The sequence below is a fragment of the Exophiala spinifera genome, assembly GCF_000836115.1.
Source record: "Exophiala spinifera strain CBS 89968 unplaced genomic scaffold supercont1.6, whole genome shotgun sequence".
NCBI lineage: Eukaryota > Fungi > Ascomycota > Eurotiomycetes > Chaetothyriales > Herpotrichiellaceae > Exophiala > Exophiala spinifera.
The window spans coordinates 1,550,111-1,565,658 of record NW_015622518.1 but is presented as its reverse complement, the minus strand read 5'-3'; the positions used below and the strand labels follow the sequence as shown (position 1 = coordinate 1,565,658).

The 15,548-nt window shown below is 51.5% G+C and overlaps 5 protein-coding genes across 5 annotated transcripts in view; 2 read left to right on the top strand and 3 right to left on the bottom strand.

Moving 5' to 3' along the window:
• Positions 1–545: 545 nt before the first annotated feature.
• On the bottom strand, positions 546–2,206 carry PV08_08487 (uncharacterized protein; the record flags this gene model as incomplete). The annotated part of the gene is made up of 2 exons (XM_016382812.1): positions 546–1,571; positions 1,625–2,206. The coding sequence occupies 2 exons, from the start codon at positions 2,204–2,206 to the stop codon at positions 546–548; spliced, it is 1,608 nt and encodes a 535-aa protein (XP_016233515.1).
• Positions 2,207–3,207: 1,001 nt separating this feature from the next.
• Positions 3,208–5,031, top strand: PV08_08486 (uncharacterized protein; the record flags this gene model as incomplete). The annotated part of the gene is made up of 1 exon (XM_016382811.1): positions 3,208–5,031. The coding sequence occupies one exon, from the start codon at positions 3,208–3,210 to the stop codon at positions 5,029–5,031; it is 1,824 nt and encodes a 607-aa protein (XP_016233514.1).
• Positions 5,032–5,450: 419 nt separating this feature from the next.
• On the bottom strand, positions 5,451–7,784 carry PV08_08485 (phenylalanine ammonia-lyase; the record flags this gene model as incomplete). Its single annotated transcript, XM_016382810.1, has 3 exons — positions 5,451–7,363; positions 7,421–7,527; positions 7,579–7,784. 3 exons carry the CDS (start codon positions 7,782–7,784, stop codon positions 5,451–5,453), a joined length of 2,226 nt encoding a protein of 741 aa, XP_016233513.1.
• Positions 7,785–9,440: 1,656 nt separating this feature from the next.
• On the bottom strand, positions 9,441–11,213 carry PV08_08484 (uncharacterized protein; the record flags this gene model as incomplete). Its single annotated transcript, XM_016382809.1, has 2 exons — positions 9,441–10,629; positions 10,714–11,213. 2 exons carry the CDS (start codon positions 11,211–11,213, stop codon positions 9,441–9,443), a joined length of 1,689 nt encoding a protein of 562 aa, XP_016233512.1.
• Positions 11,214–13,088: 1,875 nt separating this feature from the next.
• PV08_08483 (uncharacterized protein) overlaps positions 13,089–15,548 on the top strand; it is a gene marked incomplete at both ends in the record, with an annotated part of 3,220 nt that continues 760 nt past the window's right edge. Inside the window, 3 exons of the mRNA XM_016382808.1 lie at positions 13,089–13,836; positions 13,893–14,528; positions 14,568–15,429. Coding sequence (XP_016233511.1) covers positions 13,089–13,836; positions 13,893–14,528; positions 14,568–15,429 — 2,246 coding nt within the window. The remainder of the gene's footprint in view (positions 13,837–13,892; positions 14,529–14,567; positions 15,430–15,548) is intronic.

Genomic DNA, 15,548 nt, shown 5'->3' with positions numbered 1-15,548 from the left:
GGGGGGGGGGGGGGGGGGCAGTATTGACGTCCAGTCATACACCATACCTGACTCAATAATGTCGAATGCAACATATATGCATTATCTTGAGTTACTTTGTCCTCGTCGAGCGAGGAGACTATGAGTGAAGTCGAATTGAGCACCGGGGGCCCATGAAAACTCCATCCAAGGAGTAAAGGATATTACGACGTAAGCACGAACTTGTCAAGATGAGAGAGTCATGGCTTCGTCGGAGCTCCTCGATGGATAGTGTCACAACTCTCCATACTTTGCAACGTAACAGCCTATCACACTAGTCTTACTGTTCTGCCGTTGATCATGAATACGTTGTTGGGTGACGAGGCTAAGGCAGACGTTGATCAGTAAACTTATATTTCGTGCCATACGCGTGGTCAACATAGGAGTTGTACGATCTCGATTCGGTGTGTTAGGCAAAGCTGTCAGCTTTCTAACATGGTACCTGAGGAAGTCGGATGCTATCTACGACTTCAGTTATTTTACGTTCAGGCTTGAGGTCAATAACTTGGGCACTCACAACCGTTCGCCTAGGGCAATGAGTCATGGTTAAGTGCCATCAACTTGTGATTGTACCGCCGTACAGTCTTTGATCCACCCCGCTCTCGAAAGACTCGCCTCCATCGATCCGGTTCATCGATCTTCACAAGTCCGCTTCGTTTTCCATTGAATACCATTACCCGTTGGTTCTCCTTGTACGTCTCCCACGGCTGATTTCCGTACGTAAAATCTAGGACGGCACCATTGAATAGGTCGACGGTTGCTTTGACATCGTCTGCTGCACTGGGTCCAGCGAGTGCCGGATATCTGCAGAAGAAGGCATTGTCGAGGGAGTGAAATGCAAAGCCATAGAATGGACTCTTCGAGAATGGATCTTGCTGGTCGAATCGGTAGAGGCTGATAGGAGGAGCTGCGCTCGACTGCTCTGCGACAATATAAGGGAGCGCTGAGAAGCTCGCATCCGTCACCATGTCAATCAAGCCCCTCAGATTCACTTCCGCAGGCGAGGTCGGATCAATACCATACGCGTTCGTCAACGCAGTTGCATCTTTCTGGTCTTGTACAACCGATGTTACTTGCTCCTTGAACTGTTCGGATTTCCATGCTTGCCAACCCATGCCGATAAGGAACACGGCTGCTTCATCTTTTGTCGAGCCCGTGACCACGCCCTTCACCCATGGACCCAGAGAAGCTGGTCCAGCAGTAGCTGTGGTACCGTCTTGATAGACAAACCAGTCGGGATCCCACCGTGGAGTTGCAAAAGAGCGGCCCAAGAGCTTGACGATATCGTCGGAGGTTAATGATCTCAATGCTGCCAGCTTTTCTTCCGAAGACGCAGTGCTCGAAATGCCAGTGCTGGTGGCGAGTTTCTCGAACGTTGCTTGAGACTCTTCAGGACGAGGATAGTCGAGGTTGGGGCTAGAGAGTATTATTCCCCGTTGGCAAACCGGAACATCTGATCGGAGTTGAGCAAGGACGGAGAGTCCTCCAGCAGATTCGCCGGCGATGGTCACATTGGAGGCGTCGCCACCGAATGCTGATATGTGCTTTTGCACCTGTCAAGTGGATGTTAGTGCGAGACCCATAGTTGGTTTCTGCCATCACGTACCCAGAGTAACGCAAGTCTCTGATCGTAAAAACCCATGTTGGCATAAGGCGTCTGTCCATCCTTGATTGCTTCATCTTTCAACTCTTTGGAAGATAAGAACCCAAAGTAGCCAAGTCGATAGTTCAGTGAAACGTACACAATGGGTTTACCAATGTCGACTGCATGTTGAACTAGGTTGTTGCCGTCATACTCCCAACCACCGTCTCCAAAAACAAACCCACCACCATGTATCCAGACCAGGACAGGCAATGGCTTCGATTGTGGCCCGGTCGGAGTGAAAACATTGAGTCTTAGACAACCAAATTCGTCGTCGGCCACCTCTCCCTGCTGTAGTCCGTCGTATATTGGGAGTCCTCGGGGCCTAAAATTCTGTGGGCATCTTGGGCCATAACGAGTCGCGTCCAGGGTACCGGACTGATTTAGGTGGTCGACAGGCTGTGATTGGCGAAACCTAGCTGGAATGGTAGCATACTGGATGCCGAGATAGTTTGCAACCCTCGTGCTTTCATTGACGAAGCCTTGGACCTCGAGATTTCCAAGTGAAGTCGAAGTGGAGCGGGACTGAGCTGGAGCGCTGCCCATTGTTAAGAAAAGTTCAGCCGCTTCGGCGTGAATCGCGCTGATCAAAGATACTCGGTTTCTGATAAAGTGAGCCGGGCTGGACACCTTTATATGTGAACGTTTAACCAGCGCCGCATCACAGAAGGATGGCTGACTTGCTGACTCGGCAGTTGTTGGCGGCAGGAGACATCGTCCGACGCGTCCGGGGGTGGACGCCCCGCTTCCCCAAATATAAGGTTTGATCTGTCTTATGCATCGAAACGAGTTGTGTCTGATGGCAGGGCGTGCAGAATGTCGGACGATGTGTAGGATGCTGACCTTTGCAGACTTACATAACCCTGTACTCTAGGACAATATCCACAGGGTGGCAGAGTGAGAGAGATGTCCTGGCTGAGCTCACCTATGAATCTGTCATAGCTATTGTGGGCTTGAGCTGTCTGATGGACATGGCTTCAGCCTCTACACATTCAATGGCCCCCCTATTTCGCTTGAAATGGCCGCAAGAAGAACATGCGGGTAGACGTGACGTGAGAAGAAACAACCTAGGAAATGATGTTGTGCGGGACTAAGATATATGGTCGACCGTGACCGTAGTACGTTGAAGCATTGCACTTTAGCCATCTAACCATCTCGGCGCCACCCCCAACACTTCGTACTCAAGACATCCAGGTACAACCGTGGGCCCTATTAGTGGAGTCTGAACGGACTCGAAGCCAACGTCAAGAAGCCGATGCTCTCTCAAGACATCTCTCGGATCTAGGCCTGCACCGGATGAGTTGGGATCCGTCAGGGACAGTGGGCCGATCCCCTCCACCTTCGTTCCAGTGCCCCCAAACAGAAGAAACCTTTCTGCCTGATCGAGTCGAAAGCTACTGTATGTCAGCGACAAGATCCCCTCGTGTCAAGAATCATCAGTTGTCTCTTTTCCAGTCTACAGGAACCTGCTAGACAGATTCAAGAGAGCCTTTCGACGGTCTTTGCCCAAGGCATAACCCTTGTAACTGGAACTAGGACCAACCACAATGAACCACAAATTCAGAGTATTTGTATCCCTGGCTTTCCTAAGCCTGATAGGACTTGTTGCTGCCGGATGTAGCTATCAAGGCCCAGCATTCTCTTTACCAGACTACGAGAATGCACCCCCAATACTCCTTGAAGCTTTCACTAGAATCGAGGCGGCGATCCTCGAAACCATCTCCGATCCCAAGTTCAACACCACTTCGTACTCGATTGAAGTAACGTCCTCTCACAAAACACTGTGGACTAGCTTCCACACTGCCCAGGACAAGAACAAAGACCGGCCAGGCGCAAAGGCTATTACAGGTGATAGCGCGTACCGCATCGCGAGCATCACCAAGGTCTTCACGGTTCTTGGGATCCTTCGGCAAAGTGAGGCTGGAAAACTGAGTCTTGACGACCCCGTCGACAAATACCTTACAGACCTGCAGCGCCGCCAGGAGGGAACAATCCAATGGAGGGACATCACGCTACGGTCTCTCGCTAGCCAGCTAAGTGGGATACCACGAGACTGGGCCCAAAGCGATCTGAGCAGGGAACTCGACATTCCCTCAATGATTGGTCTGCCATCAGCAACCTCATCTAATCTCCCCCACTGCGACTCATATGCAGACTACAAACCATGCACCGAGACCGAGCTGCTGGACTACTTGAGTGCCAGCACTCCTGTGTTTTCGCCAAACCAGAAATCCACATACTCCAATATCGCGTTCGAGCTGTTGGGGATGGTGATTGCCAACGTCACGGGCAGAACATACGAAGAGTATATCGAGACTGCCATCCTAGAACCGTTGGGTATGAGTGGCTCAGCCTTCGATAGACCGCCAGATTCGCGTGCCGTCCTCCCCAAGAACGAAAGTTGGTACTGGGACATCGACGAGGGCGTCCAAAATCCGACCGGCGGACTGTACGCTTCTTCATCTGATATGTCAAAGTTTCTCCGCTACGTACTCACGCACTATGGTTCTATCACACACACAGTCAACTGGCTCCATCCCGCGTCGTTCACGGCGGGCATGTCTTCCTTCTACGGTATGCCATGGGAGATATTCCGTACCCATAAGATTCTCGCAAATAACTACGGCGAAGAAAACGAAGCTCGGGACAATACCGGGACACCGCGCACTGTAACTTTCTACACAAAAGGAGGTGGATTGCCAGGGTACATCACCAACGTCATAGTCGTTCCCGAGTACGATCTCGGAATCACGATCTTCACGGGCGGTGATACATCTTTACTTGCCCTACTACGCGAGCAGGTGACTGTGCCTCTCATTCAGGCCGCGGACAAGGTTGTCCAAGCCCAGATAGAGCATGTATACGTTGGGAAATACGTGGCCCCTGGCTCGTCGGGGTTAAATTCCTCCCTTGATCTCAAATACACGGTCGATCAAGGTCTACGAATCGACAGGTGGACATCGAACGGGACGGATGTACTAGCTGCCCTACCGATTGCGTTCCAGGCACCACCCACCCTGTTTGGGTTGCAACTTGTACCGACATTCCAACATCACGGGCGTAACAAGAGCAACGGAAACGGAAACGGAAACCAAGATGGGGAGCTATGGAGATTCATTCCAGTCATGAACGTCACCGACGAGAGTAATCGCGAGGGCAAAGTCTGGTCCGATTTCTGCATCAGCGATATCGATTGGATGATTTATGATGGCAATCCGTTCAATGAGATCGTGTTCAGGAACAGAGGCAAAGACGGACGCTATGGGACGGTAGAGATCACCGGATACAAGGTCTCTTTGACACGATCAGCCAGTGGTAAGTCGATTCAGACGCCACTTGAAGATGAGAGGCTAGTGGTGCAAGATCTATGATCGCGAACACCACGAATCTACTGCTTCAATTCGCGATTGGCGCAAGCGGGCGTAGGCCTCGACTATGTCTTTGTTGGCTTTACCGCGGGATTCATCGCGACATTGCCTCGGAGAATGCAAAAACAAATACAAAGACTTTGTCCTGATCATTATGAAACCATCTATGGGCTTCACTATCTGATAAGAGCTTAGGTGCTGCAAGAATCACCTTAGCGGCTGCATCCTCCGGTCATCTTGTCCAAGGCCACCCCAAGATACTTCTTCACTGTGCTGCTGGCAGAACAAGGCGTTCAATTTTGAGCGTGGGTCTTCCAATCACCCCAAGGCACCTTTCCAATCACCTCTGTTCAATCAGTCTCTGTCGATACTGCCAAAATAGGATGAGTGGGCGTGGCAGCAAAGTATGGGACGTAGCCCGACTACTCCACATCATCAACGAGTCCTTCCAGTGACTTCATCAATGCGTCAAACAGTGTTCCATGACGCACAGTGTGGTAGATTCTCGAGAGGTACGACCCAACTGTCTTTTCAGTACGGCCGACAATGTGTCCATCTTGTGGATCTTCTTGGAACTCTCGATAGAAAGGCACCCCCAAGTCCTCTCTGACGTATTGGTAGAGCGCTGCCGCTCCACGGCCCAAGTATCCAACTGTCCTGGGAGACTTGGTGAACTCGGTTCGGTACTTCACGAATGAAGTCAACATGCTCTCATGAAGTCGTTCCTGGAAGATATTGGTTTCCTGCAGCAACTGGCGTGCACTTGGCGTGGAGTTCAACTCGTGTGTCATCATGTAGCCCATGACAGCTTCGACCGCTGCTGCTGCCATGGCGGATGCTCGATCGCTGGCATCAGACTTGGCGCTCGCATACCATGCTTCACTGGCCTTGCGCCACATGATCGGATGCAGCTCCTCCAACGCCTCTTCAGAGAGTATTGCTGTCTCCCCAAAGCATTCAAAGGTGATGTCCTTGACGTAGGATTCATCCAAGTCCAGGCGGTGTTTATGCATGACTTTGAGGTCGACTCCTTGAAGTCCCACAAAGATTGCCGAGGCTGTCATCAAGGAAACCAATTCGACGCTGTCCATTGTGTACCGTGCTGAAATCAGGGCCAACGAGTTGATGGCCTGGTTGTTCATTTCCGCAGTCTGCACGTGCGAGCTGACTGAGTTGGTCAAGAATTCGAGCTCAGACTGGTACGCTGCCATGTTGATGTCGACGCCCTTCAGACAGTACGAGAGACTGGGGTCGTCTGGCGTCAGGTTGGGAGGCAATCCATTGTTCAGCGTTGGGTTCAATAGTTCAGTGGTCTGCGCAAACAGCATTTTACCAATCATCTGCAAGCACAATCGGGTTTTCTCCATCGCCATTGTGACCGAGGTTGCCTGAAAGTTTCCTCCACAACGAACCTCTCGGGTTTCGCTGTCGATGATAGGATTATCTGTCGTTGAGTTGAGTTCACAAACCAGCTGCTGGGTAGCCAGTACAAGATCCTCCAACTGCGGACCAATCCACTGTGGTGATGTCCGGGTCGCGTAGCGATCTTGGACAAGACCTTCTTGTTCCCGATTGATGTGATCACCAAGTCCACGAACAAGCTTTGAACCCTCAAAGAGCTTCCTCATATTCCGGGCCACCTCGGTCTGACCTGAGTGCGGACGAACTTTTGCAATGAAAGGATGTGTCCATTCAGCATTGGCCCCAAGTGCTTCAGATGTCAGGCAGCTGATGACCTGTGAGAGAACAGCAAGCTGGTTCGCCTGCCACATTGCCAGCGAAGCCACTGTTGCCGAAGGTGCGGTGCCGTTGACCAGACCAAGCCCTTCCTTTGGTTCCAGAATAAGAGGGGAATAGTGATACGCGTAAGAGCCATTGCCTTCTTCCAGGTGGAGCCGACGCAACTTTGCAAATGCTTCTTGAGAATTCATGATTGTGACTTCGTCTCCTCCACAGCGCAATAAAATATCAGGATTTCCCTGCAATGCTCCAGCGATGTACGACAGCGGCATGAGGTCACCCGAGGCCGAGATTGATCCTCTCAAGGGCACAATGGGTATGAAATCTCTGCGGATGAATTCCATCATGGTGTCAATGGTTTTGAGACTGACTGCACTGTGTCCTCTGAGATTGGTGTTGCATCGTACGAGCATTGAACCTCTCACCCAGCTTGACGGCATTGAGTGTGGATTGAGTTCTCTGTCAACGTAGGGTTGCAATTCGGGGTCGTCCATGATCAGAATGCCCGAATGTTGATGCTGTGTTAGAGCTCGTTGAAGGTCAATGAGGTTATGAGTTCTCAAGTCGGCATTTCCTCCGAAACCTGTATTGACGCCTGGGGCAGCATGTCAACAAGACACGTACAGTTTCAAGGCAAAGAAGTTGGACGTACCATATATCTGGTTTCCGGCCACCAGATTCTCTTGCAAGATACGTTGACTTTCATCCAGCCGCTGAAAAAGCTCTGCACTCTGCTCGAGGTATGGTAATTCACCTTCTCTGAAGGACTTGTGTGAGTCTCTGCAAATGCCACGCTTGTGAGTCACTTACTTTGCCACTGCTACCAGACTGGCGATGTCCAAGTTATACCCGTTGATCTCAATGGGTCGACCGTAACAGCTCTTCAGCTTCTGCCATGCGCGAAAGGTCATTGAGAGATGCGGCATGTGTGACAACTCGTACGCAACGGATTGGCCCAGAGAGGGATCGGTGTCCATGGCGATGTCCAAGGGGGGATGGTCGCTGCGAGAAGCCATGTTGGCGATGTGAAAGCTTTCAGGTTGTCGCGAATTGAGATCGGCGCGAAGAAAGTTGTTTTTTAGGTGTTCCAAAGGGTCTTCGTGCGCGAAACACCCTGCGACGTCTGGAACGCTCGCCTTGGCGGTCGCGATTCAAGCCGATATCGATCGAGGAGGCACTTCACTGGCCTTGCGTCGAATGTGAAATGAGTGTGAGAGACAGGTGACGGTCTCCAGGTCGTGGAAAATGGCCCAATCTCAGCAAAGAACTCGGTCCTGTGAGTATCTGGGGTAGACATAGGGCAGAGAGGAGTGCTCACTATATATATAGGCTGGACACTCAGCCATCTTAGGGTTGAGACGTTCCTTACGCCTATATAGACTCATAGCACCCCGACCCTCTAACGGGTGACAATCAACCGTTCATTCACCAACCACAAAGAATGACGGGCCCAGGGAAGCCGGAACAACGGCTCACTTTGTCGTTTCTCCTCATCTCATCCCACCATCTGTACTCTGTCTTAGGTCAAAGTATTGTTTGAGAGAGTGATATCAAACAAAGCAACAGACCCAGGACCAAGCACGAAGTGAAGCGATTTTAACTGAGACTCCGCCTAACAAGAGACTCAGCCCTGTTCAGGTCAACTGTGACAGACGCGTGGGATCTGCAGGTCCGGGGTACACAGGCATCAGGAGAACCTCACTTATCGGAACGTGGCTTGATATGGTCGCTCAGTCCCATCCCTCTATGCTCATGCGGCTCGTGAAGTTACTACTTTATCACCCGCCACGATCTCTCAGATCCGATGTCGTATTCCTCCTCTTAAGCAAGCACGACCACTTTCCCTTGCGTAACACGCGTGCCAGGTCTTTGTATCGATTCTCTGTCCTTCCTACAACCTGAGTGGGCATGTCCTGTCCGACCCATCAACAGCGTCCTCCTTGTTCCTAGGCCTTTCTGGCCAGTCGCGCCAGGTCTCATGTTTCGGGAGAAACCATCATGGTAGGAGACGGTTCTACAATGAGCATAGAGAGACCGGACTTTCATTCATTTTCAACTTTCCTCACACTATGCACAACGAACTCGTATAACCCCTTTTCCTCCTTTGTCATAAACTGACCAGGTAGGGGAAAGGGGGGTCTTGGCACATTTACACGCTTCCAACCCCAAACCAGGACCTGGACTGACCGAATCTCTCGCATAGAATATAGAGTTCAAGATATCAGGCTGAAGATCTGTTGATGATACTCTGGCTTATGATTTGGAGGATTGATGTTTGCTAACCAGACTTCCGCGGGTACTATCTCTGAAAGTATCAAGGACGCACCATTGGCCGGCCGATTGTCCGTCTGCCATTGACTTCTAGGACTTGAATGTTTGGATGCAAAATGGAGAAAGAAAAGGCAGACATCATAATTGGTTCATCTCAGGGTATATGTAGGCTAGTCTCATAGAATGATAAGAATGACAAGAGAATATCTTGTCTGGATACACGCAAAATCCAGCTGGACTTGTGATCGAACAAGTCCAGAATCACAAACCCAGACGGCGAAAAAGAATAAGAAGATCCAGATGTCGTTCATCTGTGCAACTATAGCCTTCACGAAGCTATCGTCAATCGTATCAACAGGTAAGGAAGGAGTACCCGACTCCGACCCCCCACCTCCAACCTCTCAAATACACTCGCGTCTAACATCCTTTTTGTCCCGTCTGAGACCGACGAGCTGCAATATCTCGGTCCAGAATCCAGCAGGAGGGGTGACGAACGACGCCTCGTAGGCATCAACGACTGGTCGCTCCCAGACGAGATCCGCCTCACGCGCACCCACAAGTCTAGTCCTCTTGATGACCTTCCAGCCTACAAACAAGACCGGGGCGACAATGACCATGGTGTAGAAGCTGAAAAAAGTGCCGACATCCCAGGGTGTGAAGGACGAGTATCCGTAAAAGATGACGATCATGCACATCCACGCCAGGCCGATGTATCCGCAATACGGCTGGAACCAACCCGTGTAGGGGAACGAATTGCGGTCAATGCCCTGGGCCTTGCATGCGTTGTAGAAGAACAAGTACGTCACACACATGACGATGTAGTCGATGATGCCGCCAGCGGTGATCAGGTTGACGAGCCAGGTGAGGACCTGTGACGACCCGCTCGAGACCTGCAGGAACGATAGAAGCGGGAAGCACATGACGATGGCGAAGGCGAAGATCGGAACGCCGTTGCCCGTGCATCGGGTCAGGATCTTGGGCGCGCGGCCTTCGATGGCGAGACCATACAGGTTTCGGGTGGCACAGTATGTGTACGTGTTGCCTGCGGAGAAGATGGACGTTATCATCAACGCATTGGTGATGTGAGGGAGAACCGAAACTCCCATGTTCCTCATGGCGATCACATATGGCGAAGCTGCTGCAGTGCCAGAACCGCCTTGGGTGCCGTCCAGGATGGCCACGAGGGTAGGGTCGTTGTAAGGCACGACGATACCGACGCACAGTGCGCCCAGGATGAAGAAGATGCCGAATCGCCAGTACACGGTCTTGAAGGCGTTCTTGATGTAGATGCGTGGGCGCTTGGCTTCAGCGGCAACCATGGCAATGTACTCGGGCCCGACCACTGCGAAGGACGCGTTCCACAATGCTGCGAGGAAGCCTTCAAAACGGCCCAGGCTGCCTTTGGTGTGGTACTCGGCCATGGGTCCGGGGTTCTTCCAGTATCGGAACCCGTATGCGTCGTGCTTGGGGTTCCCTCCCACCATCGTGACGAAGGTAAAAAAGAACAGGATCAGGATCAGGATGACTTTGCCTCCTGACAGCCAGAACTCGGCTTCTCCGTATCCGCGGACTGCGAGGATATTAATGGCGCTATAGAGTATAGGTTAGCATTTAGGAAACACATGAAATCGACAACCGTTGTTCCAGATAGTCGCTTAGGGGGACAACTCTCACGCGTATAGCACGATGCAAGCGGCGCAGACGGCAGCGGTAGGAATAGCATCAGTCCAGAACGACAAGACCAGGTTGAGAGCAGTGATTTCGAACGGGATGAGAAGTGCCTCGTAGAAGAAGAAGTTCCAGCCGGCCATGAACCCAAAAGCGTCATCTACCCATTTACCGGCCATTCGGATGAAACCACCAGTGACCGGGTGCAGTGTGGCCATCTCGGCCATGCAGTTGTTGACCAGGCCGAGCATGCACGAGTAGATGGTGTATGCGAGGAACAAACTGAGCGGACCACCTTTTGCGAGACCTCCACCGATACTCACGAACAGGGCAGTGCCTATCGAACCGCCGATGGCGATGAGCTGGATCTGGCGGTTGTTGAGTCTTCGTTGGAGCTTGTCGGCATTGTCAGAGATGGAACCAGGTTTAACGTCGTCACTAGGAGAGCGCTTGGCTATGACGACCCCGCCGTCGACGATCTCTAGCTTCTTGCTGCTGTCGCTCATGGTTTTGTCGCAAGGGGAGAACTGTCCGTATTGATGTGTCGCCTTGGGGGATGTCGCTTAAGGCAGTAAGTTGTGCTTGGGGATAGAAAACAAAGAAAGGTCACCTTAGACACGCCTTCTCCAGAAAATCTATAAATCGACAATTTTGAACAAGTGTGGGACTCTGCCTGTCATATATACCCAGGTACTTACTGGAAGATTGGCCAACCTTGCCAATGTTTGAGAGTTACGGATCCCCCATGGGTCGCGACGCCACATCGAGGAGCACGAGGCGAAAGTTGACACGGCCGACCACGAGATACGGTACGAGTACCTTTCGGTGTTGGCCGGTCGGGTTGTGGATAGTTGATGGCTATCCTGAAGCTAAGCAGGACGGACTCGCAGCGAGTCAGAGCACCAGGAAAACCTGTATGGACCTGTTCCAGGCCAGAGAGGGTAATAGTCTTGGCGAATTGGCCCAAAACACTGTACATTGCAGTGGCACTCTGGTCATATGCTTTTCATTCGCCCAAATGTGGCATGATCCTTGAAGCTCGTCTTCTGACCAGGGTGCTCCATGCTTGACCTTGGGAAAAATTTGGTAAAAGAACAGGAAAAAATTATGGATGTGGTCCAGACTCCACGGAAGGCTTGAATGTAACCCGATAGTTATTGGTTGTTGATGGACAGGGCACAAACCACATTCGGGCCCACGCATATGCAAAATGCACATCATGCGGAGGTAATTGAGGCTATGACGGCGTGGCACACGGAAAGAGGCACAAACCCATCGGACTCGGGTGGCACGCGATGAGGGGGACACTGGTCCACGATCGGTCCGCGGTTTGCCTTAGGAGGAACAGAACTTCCCAAGCAAAGATAGAGATTGAGATCGGAGGTCTGGCGGAACAGAATCCCCGTTCCAAGGTCGTTGTTTGGACTTGTGCCAGTACGAGTCGCGATCTTTCGCTTTCACAGAGCTGAAAAGTTGGTTTGCTCGAGCCGATCCTCCTCGCGAGGCTCGGTTCGCATCTGTCTGTCGGCCAGCCTCTGTTGAGTCCATGGATCAATGAGACTTTGTCAAGAACGAAGAACTCGTTCACCTTTCTGGTTTGGACAACCTACAGTATTTTCAACAGTCACAGTATCCACCATCCTCGGGAGGCGGATGAGATGGCTGCAGAACTGATGGTGGGAGCGTTTTTTGGTTCCTTGCTTGGGTCATGAAACCTTGTCATACCTGTCACGCCGGAAGCAAGGGCTGTATCCATGGATAGAGATTGATTGGTACAGCAGCAGTCAACAATCGGGGAGTAATAACCGTACCTAGGAGAATGGAGACGAAAAGATGGAAATTTTCGTGGCCAGGAAAATTTCTCCCGCCCATACAGTTCCTGTTACCAAATTTTTGAGATTTTTTATTTGGGGGCGACGCTGCGAAACAATGGACGAGGCAACTCAACCGAGAGAGAGACATCACTGCCTCCAGACGACCAGCAATACCAGCAACAGCAAATACAGTAAGGAAATGTGCAGAACTGGCGTCAATCACAGAAAGTCCATCTGAGGCATGTCCTTGGCCAATACAGCCGAATCATTCGCCCTCAAATGGCTGTGGTCACGTGAATATTCTATCCAGTGTTCGGCTGCGCAGACTTCGCCTGTATAGAGCAGCCTGCTGATTTTGCAATATTCAGCCTGACTGCGGTGTGGCATTATGTGCAAGCTCCGCCACGATGCCGCATCACGAACGCTGCCTTTGAGCGAGTTCTTTTTCTGTGAGCAGCTTGTTACTTCATCCATGCGTGAGATACCAATTTTGCCCTGCGGTGCTGCGCGAGCTCTTCGAGTATTGTCTGCTCGAGAACGTGTCCCGTCCGCTCCTAATGCCCCACGATGCGCCTCTTAGAGCGCAAACCCAACGGAGAATTTGGCTTTCAGGAATTCGCAAAGGGAGACGTCCCGGCTTACGCCATCCTCTCCCATACCTGGTTAACAGACAATAACGAAGAGATTAGCTTTCATGATGTGGTGGCAGGTACGGGGAAGAGAAAAGCTGGCTGGAAGATGCTTGAGTTTTGCGCGGACAAGGCTTCGGGCGATGGGCTTCGATACTTCTGGATCGACACTTGCTGCATCGACAAGAAGAATAGTAGCGAGCTCTCTAGAGCTATCAACTCTATGTTTCGCTGGTATCAGAAGGCCATTCGGTGTTATGTCTATCTGACAGATGTATCGCTCCATGATGGCCAAGGCACATCTCAACTGGACACCTCTCCTTGGGAGGCGGCGTTCAAGAAAAGTCGATGGTTCACGCGAGGTTGGACCCTTCAGGAGCTCCTTGCGCCTGCACAGGTGGACTTTTTTAGTTTGGAAGGCGACCGATTGGGGAGCAAGCTGACGCTGCAGGACTTCATTCATGACATTACCGGAATCCCTAGTGCCGCTTTGAAAGGGGCGCCTTTGGAGACCTTCAGCCGTGACGAGCGGATGTCTTGGGCTTCAGGTCGACGTACTACCGAGGAAGAAGACCATGCCTATTGCTTGCTGGGTATTTTCGACGTTTCGATGTCGCTGCTCTATGGAGAAGGCCAGGAGAAGGCGTACAGGCGACTTCAGGACGAGATTGACAAAATCTATCGAGGTAGGTGCTCTCGATTCAAGCTCCGACCAATCGACAAATGGAGCTAATCGCGCCAGGGCATGATTCTGATCAGTTCGTCGTCGGGCTCGACCGCTTGGCCATTCCCGAAGCGGCACAATTCGTCGCCCGAGAGAACGAGCTTGCCGAGATGCGCCGTTTGTTACATGGCCACAATCCTCTCTCGGCTGTCGTTCTTCACGGCCTCGGAGGGATCGGGAAAACTCAGCTGGCCATCAAATACATCACACAGCATAGGGAGAGATACACAGCAATCTTCTGGTTAAATGCTAACGACGAGGGTTCTCTCAAGCTGAGTTTTCGATACGTCGCCCAACGTATACTTGAAGACCAGGGAGGCAGTCTTTCCGTTGCTGCACTCACCAACGTGGACCTGGACGGAAACCTCGATCAAGTGGTCTCGGCAGTCAACAATTGGCTCAGTCTAAAGACAAATACGCGCTGGCTGATGGTCTATGATAATTATGACAACCCTCGGACTGCTGGTAATCTCGACCCCTCTGCTGTTGATATACGCCACTTTCTCCCCCGAGCAGATCACGGTTCCATCATCATCACCACCCGATCGGCGCAAGTAAGCCAGGGTTATCGCATCCATATTCAAAAGTTGCAGAAGGTTCAGGAAGGTCTAGAGATCCTTTCCAATACGTCTAAACGAGGAAGCATCCAAAACGGTAGGTGATCCTCAACACGAAATTATGATGTTGTAGTAGCGCTTATGAAAACAGACCGTGGCGCCATAGCGCTAGTTAAAGAACTTGACGGCCTCCCCCTGGCTCTTTCTGCCGCCGGGGCATATCTTCAACATGTGACCACAGATTTCTCAGATTATCTTCGGCTTCATCAAGCGTCGTGGTTAAAGCTGCAAAAGACGAGCCCTCAACTCAGTTCTTATGAGGATCGATCACTTTGCACGACATGGCAGATCACGTTCGTCCGGATCGAACGCCAGAATGCTGCTGCTGCTAAACTACTTCAGTGGTGGGCATATTTTGACAGACAAGATATATGGTTCGAACTTCTTCGACACGCCAGTTCCGCAGACGACGAATGGATACGGAAGCTAGCCAAGGACGAACTGAACTTCAATGAGGCGGTTACCCTTCTGTGCAGCTTCGGACTGGTCGATATAGACCAATCTCTTTCGCTCCCGCTTGGAGCTAGAAGGTATAGTATGCATAGCTGTGTACACTCATGGACAGTCTCTGTGCTTAACCAGAAGTGGAACCAGGGTTTGGCCAGGCTAGCTTTGACTTGTGTGGCTTCAGAAATTCCCAACAGTAACGCGAGGGATTGGTGGCTTTTGCATCGGCGACTCCTACAGCATGCGACGCGACAGGGCCACTTCATCGTGGGCGACAAGGTTCGTACAGAGGGACTGGAGTGGGCTATTGACTCTTTGGGCGCAATGTACTGCGACCAAGATAAGCTGGCCGAGGCGGAGAACATATTTCTGCGAGCGCTGCAAGGCAAGGAGAAGGCACTTGGACCAGATCACACGTCAACACTCATCACCGTTCACAACCTAGGTCTCCTCTATCTAAATCAAGGCAAGTTGGCCGAGGCGGAGAAGATGTATATACGTGCTCTGCAAGGTTGCGAGGAGGCACTTGGACCAGATCACACGTCAACACTCGACACTGTTCACAACCTAGGTCTCCTCTATCTAAATCAAGGCAAGTTGGCCGAGGCGG